Below are 13953 nucleotides of genomic sequence, written 5' to 3'. Positions count from 1 at the left end.
ATCCATGAGATCATAACTACTATGACGAAACTCCATAAACCGAAGTCTTCAGGCTCGGCTTCTCCCCGTTTCAGCCTCCCCTTCTCGCGCGCGTCGTTTCCGATAATCCGATCGGGCTCTCGGATCCGATCCCCCAGCTCATGCAAAGGCACGCGGTACGCCATTCTTCCTCTCTAACCTCTAAGCTTTTCTCCTCCTCTTCTCAATGAAGGAAAATGCCAATATTTCCTAGGTTTTATTTACTTTTTATCCCTGTTCCTTCTGACGTGCCACATCTCAATCGATATGTATTTTGATCTAAATAGACATGCTGCAGTTCTAAAGGCAGGTTTCCTTCTCCAGATCTGGTTCTCACGCAATCTCTTCTTCTCCAATTTCACTGTATTTCTATCCCAAATGCTCCAATTCTAGATTCATTCCTCCAGATCCGGACCCCATGGAGCTCTTCTTCTTCCTCCTTCTATAAAGATAGATGGAGTCGACTAGTTAGCAGCAGCGAGAGAGAGAAGGGGTTTGTTGTTTGGAATCGAAACAAGAATAAAAGATGGAGAAATCTTGCGCGCTGCTGGTTCACTTCGACAAGGGTACGCCGGCGATGGCGAACGAGATCAAGGAGGCCATGGAGCGCAACGACGTCCCGGCGAAGATCGACGCGATGAAGAAGGCCATCATGCTTCTCCTAAACGGCGAGACCGTCCCCCAGCTTTTCATCACCATCGTGCGTTACGTGCTCCCCTCGGAGGATCACACCATCCAGAAGCTCCTATTGCTTTGCCTGGAGATCATCGACAAGACCGACGCCCGCGGCCGCGTCCTCCCGGAGATGATCCTTATCTGCCAGAACCTCCGCAACAACCTCCAGCACCCAAACGAGTACCTCCGCGGCGTCACTCTCCGCTTCCTCTGCCGCCTCCCCGAGCCGGAGCTCCTCGAGCCCTTGATACCCTCCGTGCTCTCTAACCTGGAGCACCGCCACCCCTTCGTCCGCCGCCATGCCCTCCTCGCCGTCGCCGCCATATACCGCCTCCCCCAGGGGGAGCAGCTCCTCGCCGACGCCCCGGACACCGTGGGGCGCACCCTCGCCTCCGAGCAGGACCCCTCCGCCCGCCGCAACGCCTTCCTGATGCTCTGCCACTGCGCCCAGGACCGCGCCGTCGCCCACCTCCTCTCCCACGTCGACGCCGTCGCCGGCTGGGGCGAGCTCATGCAGATGGTAGCACTCGACCTCGTCTGCAAGGTCTGCCGCTCCAAGCCCGCCGAGAAGGGCCGCTACATCAAGATCATCATCTCCCTCCTCGCCGCCCCCTCCGCCGCCGTCGTCTACGAGTGCGCCGGCGCCCTCGTCTCCCTCTCTTCCGCCCCCACCGCCATCCGCGCCGCCGCCAACACCTACTGCCAGCTCCTTCTCTCCCAGAGCGACAACAACGTCAAGCTCATCGTCCTCGACCGCCTCGCCGAGCTCAAGTCCTCCCACCGCGAGATCATGGTCGAGATGATCATGGACGTCCTCCGCGCCCTCGCCAGCCCCAACCTTGACATCCGCCGCAAGACCCTCGACATCGCCCTCGATCTCATCACCCCAAGGAACGTCGACGAGGTCGTCCTCACCCTCAAGAAGGAGGTCGTCAAGACCCAGAGCGCCGAGCACGAGAAGAACGGCGAGTACCGCCAGATGCTCGTCCAGGCCATCCATTCCTGCGCCTTGAAATTCCCTGAGGTCGCCAGCACCGTCGTCCACCTGCTGATGGACTTCCTGGGTGACAGCAACGTCGCCTCTGCGATCGACGTCGTGCTCTTCGTGCGGGAGATCATCGAGAGCAACCCGAAGCTCAGGGTCTCCATAATCACAAGGCTGCTCGATACTTTCTACCAGATTCGGGCTGCCCGCGTCTGCTCGTGTGCTCTCTGGATCATCGGGGAGCACTGCCTCTCGCTCTCCGAAGTAGAGAGCGGGATCGCTACCATCAAGCAATGCCTTGGGGATCTCCCATTCTACACTGCTATAGAGGAGCGGGAGGCAACCGATTCTCTGAAGAAGCTGCAGCAGATGAACTCTTCCGTCACTGCTTCTTCTAGAAGGCCGGCTGTTCTTGCAGACGGGACCTATGCCACTCAGAGTGCTGCTTCTGAGATTGCTTTCTCAGCCCCCACCCTTGTCCCCGGATCCTTGGCTTCACCTCGGAATCTGAGGTCCTTGATTCTGGCAGGAGATTTCTTCTTAGGGGCAGTCGTGGCATGCACTTTAACAAAACTAGTTTTGAGGGTGGAAGAGGTCCAGCCATCCAAGGCTGAGGTGAACAAAGCATGTACTGGGGCCTTATTGATTATGGCTTCTATGCTTCAATTAGGGCAGTCTCCAGTTCTTCCCCACCCGATCGATAATGATTCTCATGATAGAATTGTACTCTGCATAAGGTTACTCTGCAATACTGGAGACAAAATGAGGAAGATATGGTTACAGTCTTGCCGCCAAAGTTTTGCTAAGAGCCTAAGATGCTTGCAGATAAGCAGTTCCAGGAGACGGAGGAGATCAAAGCAAAGGCTCAGATATCTTATGCACAACCGGATGATCTTATCGATATCTACCATTTAAAGAGTAGAAAGGTATGGAAGGATAGCATTATTCCTTTATCATTTTTATTTATGTCATCCTTTCAAACATTATATCATAAATATCTAGTTATTCGATATTTATGACTATAGATGATATGTTAGAGTATGGTTATAGTACTCTATACCATGCCTAGATCACTCATATTGCAACTTGCTTACTATTTCATGTTGGACACCATTCACAAAAATGCACGTGCTATGCAAGGCTAATTTTAGGGTACAAGTTTATCTTTTAGCTAAGTGAGCATTCTAATTAATTTTTTAGTGGAGGATTAAACATGGTGGCAGCAGGGAATTTGTCTTTTTTTTTTGCTGCAATAGATTATTTATATAATTCTAGTATGGAGACATCTAAAAAGTTTAAAAACAACAAGTCTCGGAGTGCTCTGGCACCTCCCCCTTCCCAACCCACAGGGCTTCTCCAAAGTGGTCAGCCACATACGAGGCCACCCAATCCGCAACTCCATTAGCTTCTCTATAAACATGCTTGGCCTGGAAGACAACGTCACCACTTGCCATGGCCCGAATGTCCCGAAGCAAGGGATGGCACCCACCCATGCCACCGGTGCCCCCCTGAGAGAATTTGACTTTATCAACTGGGCAATTGTTTGTGATGCAACATGCTAATGGTGCCTTGAAATCAAAGAACCAAAGCATGAATAGGATACTGGTGTGGAAGTGAAGGAGGAAGAGGAGCTTTGTTGTAGATGATCATACAAATTAAAAAGAATGGAGGGGTTTAATGGTGTGTCAGTATTGCTTTATTTTGTTGCCTTCTAGCTGTATAGCCAGAGGGAAAGTGAGTTTCAGAATAGCAGTAAAATGTAGGATGAGAGTGGTAATAATGTTCAGTCTTTTGTTTGTTTTTTTATTGTGAGGAGAACATGTTCTTTCTGATACTTTGATTAGCAGCTTTTGAGTAGATGGAAACTTGCTATACTGCCAAGTTCGATGAAGTTATTCTTTTGATAAGAAAGCAAAGCATAAAATATTGCATTAAAGCATTTCAAAGTAGCCCAGGTTTTTGTTTGCAAGAACTATTTCGAGTCTCTTTTGAGTTCCAATGTCTACATGGACTTAGCCCATTCTTCAGTGCAAATGTCAACACCTGATTTGCTGGACCATTAGCTTTTGGAAAATGGTTCTTATCTTGACTGAGCAGTAACATGCCAGTATCAAGACACCAAATTGTTTTCAACCACTCTCCTGTTGAAGTTGAATCTCCCTCCCAAATAATGTTGTTGGTCCAACAAATTTAAGACGGCATACTTCATTACTATCAAGTTTCCATCAGTTTGGTTTGTTTCACTAAATTTTGTAGCGAGATAAAGGAATGTAGTTGTAACAATTTGACCTCCCTTTGATCCAATAAGAAACCAGCACCTGCAATCTTGGATATTGAGCAGACTGCCCAGTCAAAACTTTTGCTGTGGATTAAGGAAGGGAGGTCCCTCTTTCATGCAGATAAAGTCTATTCTGGCTGAAGCTTTACTAAGTTTGCAAAATTTAAAGCAATATCCAATTTATTAGGCTTGCAATTGGACCCAGCCGGATAGGGGCAAGCATAACTTGGACCCATCTTGATTTTCTTTTAGGTCATGATTTTAGACCAGACCCAAAATTAATCTAATGCATTCAGGTTCATGTTAGATAGGTCTAGGCTTGTGCACGATGCAAAACAAAAGAAAAGTACACTAGTCATTCTATGTTTAGAAGAACCTAAAAAAGACATGTATGTCATATGTTGAGAACTAAGGGTACTAGTGTGGATTACTACCACTAATGTCATTATCAACAACATAGTTCAACTATAATTGTGCCTTTAACCTACAAATAAATATCACTAGTACCTAGCCTACAAAGCTAGACATGGTAACAAGGAGAGTCATGGATTTCCCGGTTGAACTGGACCAGGCCAATTCAGGTCAAGTTGGGTCATCTAATATTTGACCTGTTTGACCTGGTTAATATGTAAATGGGGTCAAGTAAGAATACCTATTTTTTTAACGGTGCTCTTTTTAAGCCCTTGGCATTAGATGTAAAGGTGAAGTTTCGGTAACAATCATGGTGTGGAGTTCCCTGTAGCTGGGTTGCTGGGGTTATCGAGTGATTAGTTGCATTTTTTATTCTATAGTGAGAACTTGTGTTATGCCATGATGGAAGTTATATTTCTTGAATTGCTATTAATGTTGTTAATATGTCTAAACTTGGTGACACTATGGTGATATCATGAGTGGTTATACTCATGTATTTTTTAAGGAAAATATTGATAAATGAGAGCTGAGTAGGCCTATCATATAGGAGTTTTGCTCCCTTTGTTGGGGGTAATTATATGTTAAGAGAATAAATTTAGCTCATGTTTTCATTGCTCGAATTTTTATAAAGCAACTGTTTTGTAATTTTAAATTACCAATGGCTTTGTTATCTTCTGATTTCGGCTTTACAAGAAGGGTTAGCACTGATGTGTGAAATACATGATTTTCTCATTGGCAGTCACCTGTTTGATGCTATTGAGTCTCTAGTCTTTTTTCAGACAATGGCAATTTTAAATTGTTTATTCCATCAAATATGATCTTGATGACATCCCTTTTCTGTAGGGTATGAGCCAGCTTGAGTTGGAGGATGAGGTTCAAGATGATTTAAAACGAGCAACAGGAGAGTTCACTAAGGACGAAGATGATGCAAATAAACTGAATCGCATTCTTCAACTCACAGGATTTAGCGATCCAGTGTATGCAGAAGCCTATGTGACAGTTCATCATTATGATATTGTCCTTGATGTTACAATTATCAATCGTACAAAGGATACTCTTCAGAACTTGTGTTTGGAGCTAGCAACCATGGGAGACCTCAAACTTGTAGAGCGCCCACAGAACTATACACTAGCACCAGAGTCAAGCAAGCAGATCAAGGCCAATATTAAGGTCTCTTCAACAGAAACTGGAGTCATATTTGGTAACATTGTTTATGAGACTTCAAATGTGCTTGAGCGGATGGTGGTTGTCCTCAACTCTCGTGCCGCTCCAACGGAATGAACAAAATGGAACAACTGCTTCATCAAATCCATGGCTAAGCTGCAATAACGGAAGGCGGTTTGTCACAATTTTGACATCTCTATTGGGAATCCGTTGTTGTTTAATCCGATCTGTCCATTTTGGTATTTTGTTTTGGTGTTTTTAATTGATCAACAAAAACAAATCTTTCTTTTCTATTTGTTCTAGTTCAATGTTTTGACGGGGTCGTGCAGTGCAAATCCATTCACGTTGACATCATGGACTACATTTCTCCGGCTGCCTGTGCTGATGTGACATTTAGAACTATGTGGGCAGAATTTGAGTGGGAAAACAAGGTATTTTTTCCATCCGTTGCTTAAGATATGTTTCGCAATGTAGTCACTGTAGACACTATTAATGTACATAATTCTAACTGATTGCCTTGTGTTACAAATATTACAGTTAGTTATTCTCCATATGATTTTTTTTTTTTGTATTAGTCATATCCCGCACATAGCCTCGACCAAAGTCCAAAGGCAACTAGAACAAGATATGGATATTAATTTGAATATGTGGATTTATATTTGTCTTTTGTATTTTCTCAATGTAATATATGATAAAATCATAGTTCAAAGGTTTGCTGATAGTGACATGGATATATAACATGGGTTATCAAGTTTTGATCCAACTTAATTTTAAGATGGATCCAAACAGAGCCAAACATCTTACATTGAATAGTCATGTATTGGCATCAATTGGTGGAACTGTTTGGATGCATAAATTTGGTAGGTCTATTGTAATTCTTTAGTTTACAAGGCTATAATTCTGGTTGAAATCAAAGTCAGTTATGAAGAAAGGGCTTGTTATTTTGCTTACTTTGGAGTGGGTATATCATATGTTGTATCAGGAAAGAGTAAACCTGTAGGGCGTGTTCTTAAGGAAAGAAGCAAGTGCAGGAGCTAGGTGCACCTTTTTTTCTCCTCATTCTTTATCTGATGGTGCAGAATTCTGGTTTCATTGATTATTTTTTTTTTGGCTTTTCATTTATCTCTTGCTTTTTTTATGGCATTCTAGATTTACTTTGTTGACCAATGGATAATGCATGCCTACTATTTGAATTTATAATGAGTTATCTTTTTTATTCACTTATTTTTAGGTGGCGGTGAGCACTACAATTGAGCATGAGAAGGAATTTTTGAATCACATTGTCAAGTCAGCAAACATGAAGTGCCTCACCCCACTGTACGTTTCTAATCCTCCAAATTGTTTGTTGATCTCTGTCATAAAGATAGTAATAGATTTTATCATTAGCTAACCACTTCTGGAGCCTTTCCTTCTTAATACTATAATCATTGCCCGAATATCTAATTTCCACTTCAATTGCTGTCCTTCAGGTCTGCTCTGGATGGGGAATGTGGATTTCTTGCAGCTAATTTGTATGCAAAGAGTGTGTTTGGAGAGGATGCATTGGTGAATGTTAGCATTGAGAAGCAGGCAGATGGGAAACTGAGTGGCTACATTAGGATAAGGAGCAAGACTCAAGGAATTGCCCTCAGTTTAGGGGACAAGATTACTCTCAAACAGAAGGGAGGCATTTAATCTGAAATCTTTTCATTTTGTCAAAGCCAATTGGCTTTCCGCTTTAACATCATTTGTTCATTTATATTATTACTTTTTCCAGATTTTCCTCATTCTGAGCACAAATAGTCCTTTCCCCTTTCTTTTCTTGTCTCTTTTTTGCATCAGTCTGGGCTCGGAGTCTCTTTGCCTGCCTGAATTTGTTCCTTGTTAACTCGTTGCTTTGTTTTGTTCTCAATAGAAATAGAAATGTATACATAACTATACTTTTGCAATGTTAAGGATCTCCTATCATTGTTCCTTTGACCATGCTTGTGCATGGAACCCTATTTCATCTAAGCAACACGTGAAGGTCCTAGAGTAATACCGTGATGATATGAGATCACATGGCTACGGTTATGCCTCAAGTTTCCAAGTTACCTCCACTGAACATCATAAGTAATAGCCTTTTGTTTTGTGCGCTTGAAATTGGCAGCATGTTTGTCTTGAATTGCTTATTAACTGCTTTTAGCCTAAATATTTCTTGATGGTTTTACAAATTGATGATGTTAGAATGGTTTCAGGTATAACCCTACCGTATTGAATTGCACAGTTGACCATGAAGGCCTAAACCCTTTTTTCCTCTCCTCCCGGTAATGAGAAGGCCTCAAACTTGTACAGCAACTATAATTTCATGCTAACTATAAATGCTCTCTCTCACGCATGCAACCTTGCCTGTGTTTTTAAACAGAGCAACTTCTTTTGAGTCATCTGAAGATGAAGTGACAAGTTGCGAGAATTGGAGCTTTTTGGTTGAAGGCTTGAATCCAAAGTTGCTTATAGGGTATTATGATAAGTGCATAATTAGTTATTTGAATATAAAATCAAGCTTGTAATATTGTATGACCTAGAATTTGGAACAACAAAGAGGCTTCAGGAAAACATATTTATCTAAAACAAATAAAAATGAGATGGATATGCTGAAAAATATATGAAAAGACAGTGGAAAATGAAAATACAAGAGATGTGGAGCTGCCAATGAAATATATCTTCACTTTTTCAACTGGAAGACGTGCCGTTTAAATTGGCACAAAAAAAAATTTGAATAATATACATCATGTAATATGAAAATCTGAATAGACTAGGATACTTCAGTTTTTTTTAAGCTTTGGGCTTAGAAGAAATAGACATAGATATATGAAAACAAATTGAAATCACACGAAAATATTCGGCAAGTGATGCTTAGAACCCCGATACAAAATAGATGATTCGTTCAAACATGTTTAACAGTGATGGTTATGGCTAAATGTTAGTGCACATCCACGTCAACATGGCGAAATATTTAATTTCCCCATCTTCTTAGAGAATGCCCCTTTCGCAAATCGACAACTTGTGCTTTTAAATGTCTGTAGAAATTATAGAGCAGAATCTCCACGCTTTTATTCTTCTCTGAAGCAAGAAAAAGGAATCACAGCAACTCTGTGGATTCTCTGTGAAAAGACACGAGATCAAACAATGGGCGGGCGGTCATGCTTTGCCTGGCTCACTTGCAAAGCTTAAGCTTCTTGAAGGAGGAGGCAACTTGGGATTTAGGGTATGGCCTGGTAGCAAGACAGGTGGGGATGTTCTCCGGTTGCTCGATCCACAGCTTATGCTCGATCCGTCCTGCCTCCAGCTTCTCCGACAGGTTCCGTAGCTGCGTCTCCCCCTTCACCTCCAGAGTCACCTAAGCAACACCCAGAAAAGAAAAAAAAGTTGAAGAAGAAACGTGGATGCTGTGAGCGTCATTTCTACAAACACTCGCTGGTGCATAAGAATTCTATGAGGTAATTTCGTCGAGCAGACCTTGTGCATGGAGTCGATGTTGGATTCGGAGCAGTAGGCCGCGGTGTCGGGATGGTCGCGGTGGGACCAGATTGCGGCCACGGAGGCGTGGCAGCCCTGGCTCACGATGCTCCCGAGCGGCCACGTGTCGACCAGGTCGCGCCGGAGGACCACGTACTGTACAATCGCGTCGCCCTGCTCTCCGCCGCCATCGGACGGAGGAGCGGGCTCTCCGGCCGTCGCCGCCGCCTCGGTCGAGGTGCTCATCTTCTTGACGAAATTAAGGTTGGAAACCCTAACCAGAGGACCGGAATAAGAGCGCGGAGGAAAATAGATCCGGAGACCAGCACTCGACGGGGTATAGAAGGCCAGGCGAACGGGCAAAGGAAACGCTGTTCGCATTTCGGTCCGCAGCTTGCCGATTTACTGCCGCTGGATATCATCAAATTTAGCCAGGATCCTCTCCACTTACACCAAGTTTTGCCTCCAATCATAAATGTACATGTATCGCATAACGGTCATCATTACGTAGATAGGTTTTACATCATACGATGCACCGCTTCGTGTCCTATTTGCAGGTCGTTGATTCAATCACAGCCATCGCACTATATAGCACACAGATGAATCCAATTAGCAACGAACGGTCGTGTATTAAAAGACCATTCAAACTCAAATTTGAATCAGGTCAAATGATAGGAAGGTGATTATATTGTAAAGAAATCTATACTAGTGCAAATAGAAGATCAAAGGGCATCAAGGAATCTTTTTTTTATAAAAATGCAATCTTATGTGCTAGTCGTCCGACAAGGCTCATGCTTGTACTATGCGATGGAGTTCTTAAATTGACAGGTAGATTGATGCGATGTTATAGATTTATAGGATATGATATAATTTTGTGTTGTTTATCTGGATCTAAGCAAGCACATTGTGATGCAATTTTATGTGTTGGTCCTTCTGGCACAGTTCATACTAATAGTATGTAACATAGTTCTTAACTCAGCTTAAGAGTTATTGGATCATCCGAGAATCAAGAATGATCTTAGATTTCTACTTTCCTTCTTTTTCCCTTTTTATATTTTATCAAAGAGCAAGAGAGATGTCAATTCTAGTTAATTAGCAATCATTGGTGGCAATCCTCGATGCGAGCAAGGTTCTTTAATCTCATAATGAAATTATTATATCAAAGATTCCTTAGACTGAATTTTTTTTATCTTGTGGATTAAAGCACATTTTACTGAGAGGAGATAACTAGCATATCTAAGCTCTTAATTTTATTCATGAAAATCCCAATTGTGCAATAAAACATTTCATTGTTGATATGATTTAAATTTTTTTTGTTCTTCTGATAAATGCTGTTGAGATCATAGATCTGTTTATTTCCACATAATGATTTATGGAGTGTTTCATATTATACCCATAATGACATCGAACATCCCTCTGACGTATAGGATATATTTTTCAAGTATCCTAAATAACTACAATTATTTGCCATGTAGTATGTTATAGCAAACTAATATTTCTGCCCCTCACACCGGAGAGCATCTGTGACTACACGATAAAAAGATTCCAAAGGGACATGGATGACAGTCTAATTAGCTTTTAAACACATTGGCTGCAGAATAGTCGGTCTGACTTGATAAGAAGTATCTGATGGGTTTTTTTTTTTTAAGAGAGAGAGAGCTCAAAAGCAAGCTCCATGGCTGAAGGATGTACAGGAAACCAGGTTGGAAGAAACAGGTCAAAACATATTAAAAAGCAAGCAAAACTTCTAGGAAACACTTAAAAAGGAGAAAAGAAAGATGAACAGGAAACCAGGTTGAAACAAACAAACAGAGAAACAGGTCAAAACATATTAAAAAGCAAGCAAAACTTCTGGTAAACATTTCAAAAGGAGAAAAGAAAGTTTACCTGCATCAGCCATCTCCAAAAGTTGCAGCCATGATTCATTACCATGAAAGTTTTTCTAATTAATATTTCAATCTAAATTTTTCCATTCTATTCCCCCTCAATCGATTAACCAAGCTATTGGCGTAATCTTCCATTCAAGCTAGACAGCTCTAATCCATCTTAAACAAAAAAAAAACACCGCATAATGCTACCGATCAATGCGTGGCTAGGTTTCCATGCCAGATTGGTGCAAAGGCTAATTGGTTTTAAGAGATTGTTCAAATGTGCCAATGCATGCATATGTTTTCAAATGGTTTTTGCGCAGCTTGTGGTTGATCCACTATTTAAACAGATAAATAGATATGGTAATTCATGTCATATCTTTTGAATCAATCAGAATTGTTGATCTTTTTATTCATGTGTCGGTGAAACGCCACTTCATGATGCATTAAATACTAAACTCAAAAATGCAGAATAATGAACTCATATTTCTTCGCACGCATTTAAATATATTTAAAAATTTTATTGGTGACAGAATTCAGGTGATCCTTCTAACTAAAATCTTTTTAGAGCGAAGCAACGATGTTTCAAGTAATTACGTTAAGCTTCAAGCCCCATCTCTATCCCTCACCAACTTGAACCCCATCTCTATTCCTCACCAAACTTGCATGGCTGTCATGTTCTTTTTACCATGCAAGCATGCAGGCACCATAAAAAAAAAATAGTGTTTTTCGACTGTAATCTACTAATGCTGGAAAGAAATGTTGGTAAGTTAGTTAGCATGCTAAAATTTGCAGACGCTTACGTACAGGTTTAGAAGCAGATTTCGATTCTATTCCTTTTTCTTTCTTTTCAGCCAGTCTTTCTTACCACCCCTGTTTTTCTTATGCTGCTTCCTTCTTTTGATCATTTCTCGAATATCGTCTAAGTTAGCATTATCCCCCTAAAGAATAAGATCATTGTCTTCTTTCAAAACATAATTACATACAGTCGTCCAGAATTTTCTTGTATGCACATCCAACTGAGCTCCATTAAATTTCGTAAACTTTGGTTTTCAGATCTTTTTATGAAAGTATACCTGCTTACCGCGGCCAAGACTGCTGCGTGATGGTGGTAACTGGGTAATATCTGTATCTGATGCGGTGTACGATTTATTGCGTCTACGTCTACCCGCGCATGTCTGAGCCCAAGTTTCCAAGAAGGTGCGTGCAGCTGAGAGGACACGTGCCCGACAGTGTGAGCAGGGAAACGACAAACTAAGATGAAAAAAGTCGCGATGACGTCATGTGGACTGGACTTGTCCAAGCATGTGTGGCCACCCCAGACCTCTTCCCCTGGACCATTGGCATTAGCCTGCAAAGAGATTCGTCATTGGAAATCACACCTAGAATCTGTCCCCCACCATTTTTTTTTTTAAAAAAAAAATCAATGGGTACGACCGTATGTTGATCCGTTCTTGGCCAGAAATGAATTAAGCTATCCATGAACAGCTTGGGTTGGTACACTAGCGTCGCTTGATTAGAAAATTAGCCAATCGTCCAAGCACAACTCACATGTCCATGTTGAACTTTAAACAAGCTAAACCCGAACAGCCTTCGGAGCTGGCAGCGGCTTAGGCGTGCCTACGTTAAACTTGACTTATTCTGCGAGCCAATGCAGTCATACTGGAGGATGACTCGACCATGATAATCAGTTGGATCTTGAAGAGCACCGGCGGCGTGGATGGGGTGTCACCCTTTACTCCGAAATATTCGAGCTATGGTAAATGGAGATGTTGTCTTTCAGACTAAGCATGTATATAGAGAGGCCAATGGGATTGCAGATTGAGTGGCCTCGTTTATGGCCGACCATTCTGAGGAGCTATGAGGGTTGGAAAGAGAGAGTTACCTAGAACACTCCGAGATTTATTTTAATTTAACTTTTTTGGATATATTTATATTAGATGTGTAGAGTCATACATTGCAACAAAATAAATAAATAAAAATTCAGATCCTCTCTAATTCATGTTATAAATTTGGACAGTTCAATTCAATCACCCATTGCCTATGCGTGATATTAGCAATGTGTGATTGAATAGAGGAGAGATATAATGCTAGTGACATTGCCTATTGTACTTGTCCTCTACTATCATCCAGTTCTAACCAATGCATGAATTATGGTATATATGAATGAAAATTGTCTACTTTAGTAGCCTGTCTTCTCTCCCTCTATTTCTCCTCTCCTCTTCCTTAACTTCTTCCATCTGTTGTGAGGTTCCCTCGCTTCTTGGTAATCATTTCATCATCTTAATGAATGGGCGGTGCATTAGCACTGTTTTCCACGCGCGCGGAGGGAGAGAGGGAGAGAGAAGCTCAATAGCCAAGCTCGAACATGTCTTCCTGAGCTTACCTTAGGCTCTTGCCAAATTTAGACGCACCCTTTTTCTTTTGTTCGAGCTAAGCTTGGCACGGTGTTTTTGCAGCCCCAATCTCCCACTTGACATGGCTCTGGCATCTCAACTCTTGCTCACCAATAGAGATTTGACAAGTCAGCACAGGAATCAGCTGGTTGCTGTTAGGAGACCAGAAGACCGCACAGCTGAGCCTTGCCCTCCAACAACTGTTAAAGAAGTCAGAACTTTGGAAGTGGAGGAGAGATTTATAACGGTATAGCATATCAAGGAGAGCATTGATTGATCCATAGCAGAAATCTCGCACAGAGATTATGGAGAATCTGACCATGGACTGAAACATACGCTGTACAAATTAAAGCTTACTTTTATATTCACATATAAGAGTGTTGAAGTCTAGGTGATTTATTTGTCCAGCTCTAGGTGCCTCTCTTTTTGATGAGTTTTGTCATTGTTATCTCTCTCCAGTGTCGGCTTTGCGCCATACAGGTTTTCCTCATTGCCTGTCACTGAAAGGGGTTGCGTCCTAGGTCTGCAGCAACCCTATCTGCCCCATAATTCAGCACTTAGGACATTGTGATGCATTCTAGCTTAAAGCATAGGCATCTAGATATACTGTGGTTAAACATAATTGGTGACTGATCTGATATTACTCGGAAAGATCTCTACTGCATGGAAGTATCTATCCTG

At 42.1% G+C, this 13953-nt stretch overlaps 1 protein-coding gene and 2 pseudogenes across 2 annotated transcripts; 2 read left to right on the top strand and 1 right to left on the bottom strand.

The window, feature by feature from the left end:
* Positions 1-397: 397 nt before the first annotated feature.
* LOC103701504 (coatomer subunit beta-1-like) lies at positions 398-7490 on the top strand (annotated as a pseudogene). Its single transcript, XR_016399260.1, has 3 exons — positions 398-2604; positions 6763-6848; positions 7001-7490. The product of XR_016399260.1 is annotated as a coatomer subunit beta-1-like (transcript).
* LOC149768297 (coatomer subunit beta-1 pseudogene) lies at positions 5211-5860 on the top strand (annotated as a pseudogene).
* Positions 7491-8553: 1063 nt separating the features above from the next.
* LOC103701503 (Peptidyl-tRNA hydrolase II (PTH2) family protein) lies at positions 8554-9460 on the bottom strand. The gene is made up of 2 exons (XM_008783578.5): positions 9009-9460; positions 8554-8889 (listed from the first exon to the last, which is right to left on the bottom strand). The coding sequence occupies exons 1-2, from the start codon at positions 9387-9389 to the stop codon at positions 8707-8709; spliced, it is 564 nt and encodes a 187-aa protein (XP_008781800.3). The 5' UTR covers positions 9390-9460; the 3' UTR covers positions 8554-8706.
* Between the last annotated feature and the right edge of the window lie 4493 nt (positions 9461-13953).

The sequence above is a fragment of the Phoenix dactylifera genome, chromosome 2 (assembly GCF_051530095.1).
Source record: "Phoenix dactylifera cultivar Ajwa chromosome 2, Ajwa_hap1_PhDact_Kaust_v1.1, whole genome shotgun sequence".
NCBI classification, from domain to species: domain Eukaryota; kingdom Viridiplantae; phylum Streptophyta; class Magnoliopsida; order Arecales; family Arecaceae; genus Phoenix; species Phoenix dactylifera.
Note: the sequence above shows the minus strand (reverse complement) of the source record. Positions and strands in the feature narration are given on the sequence as shown.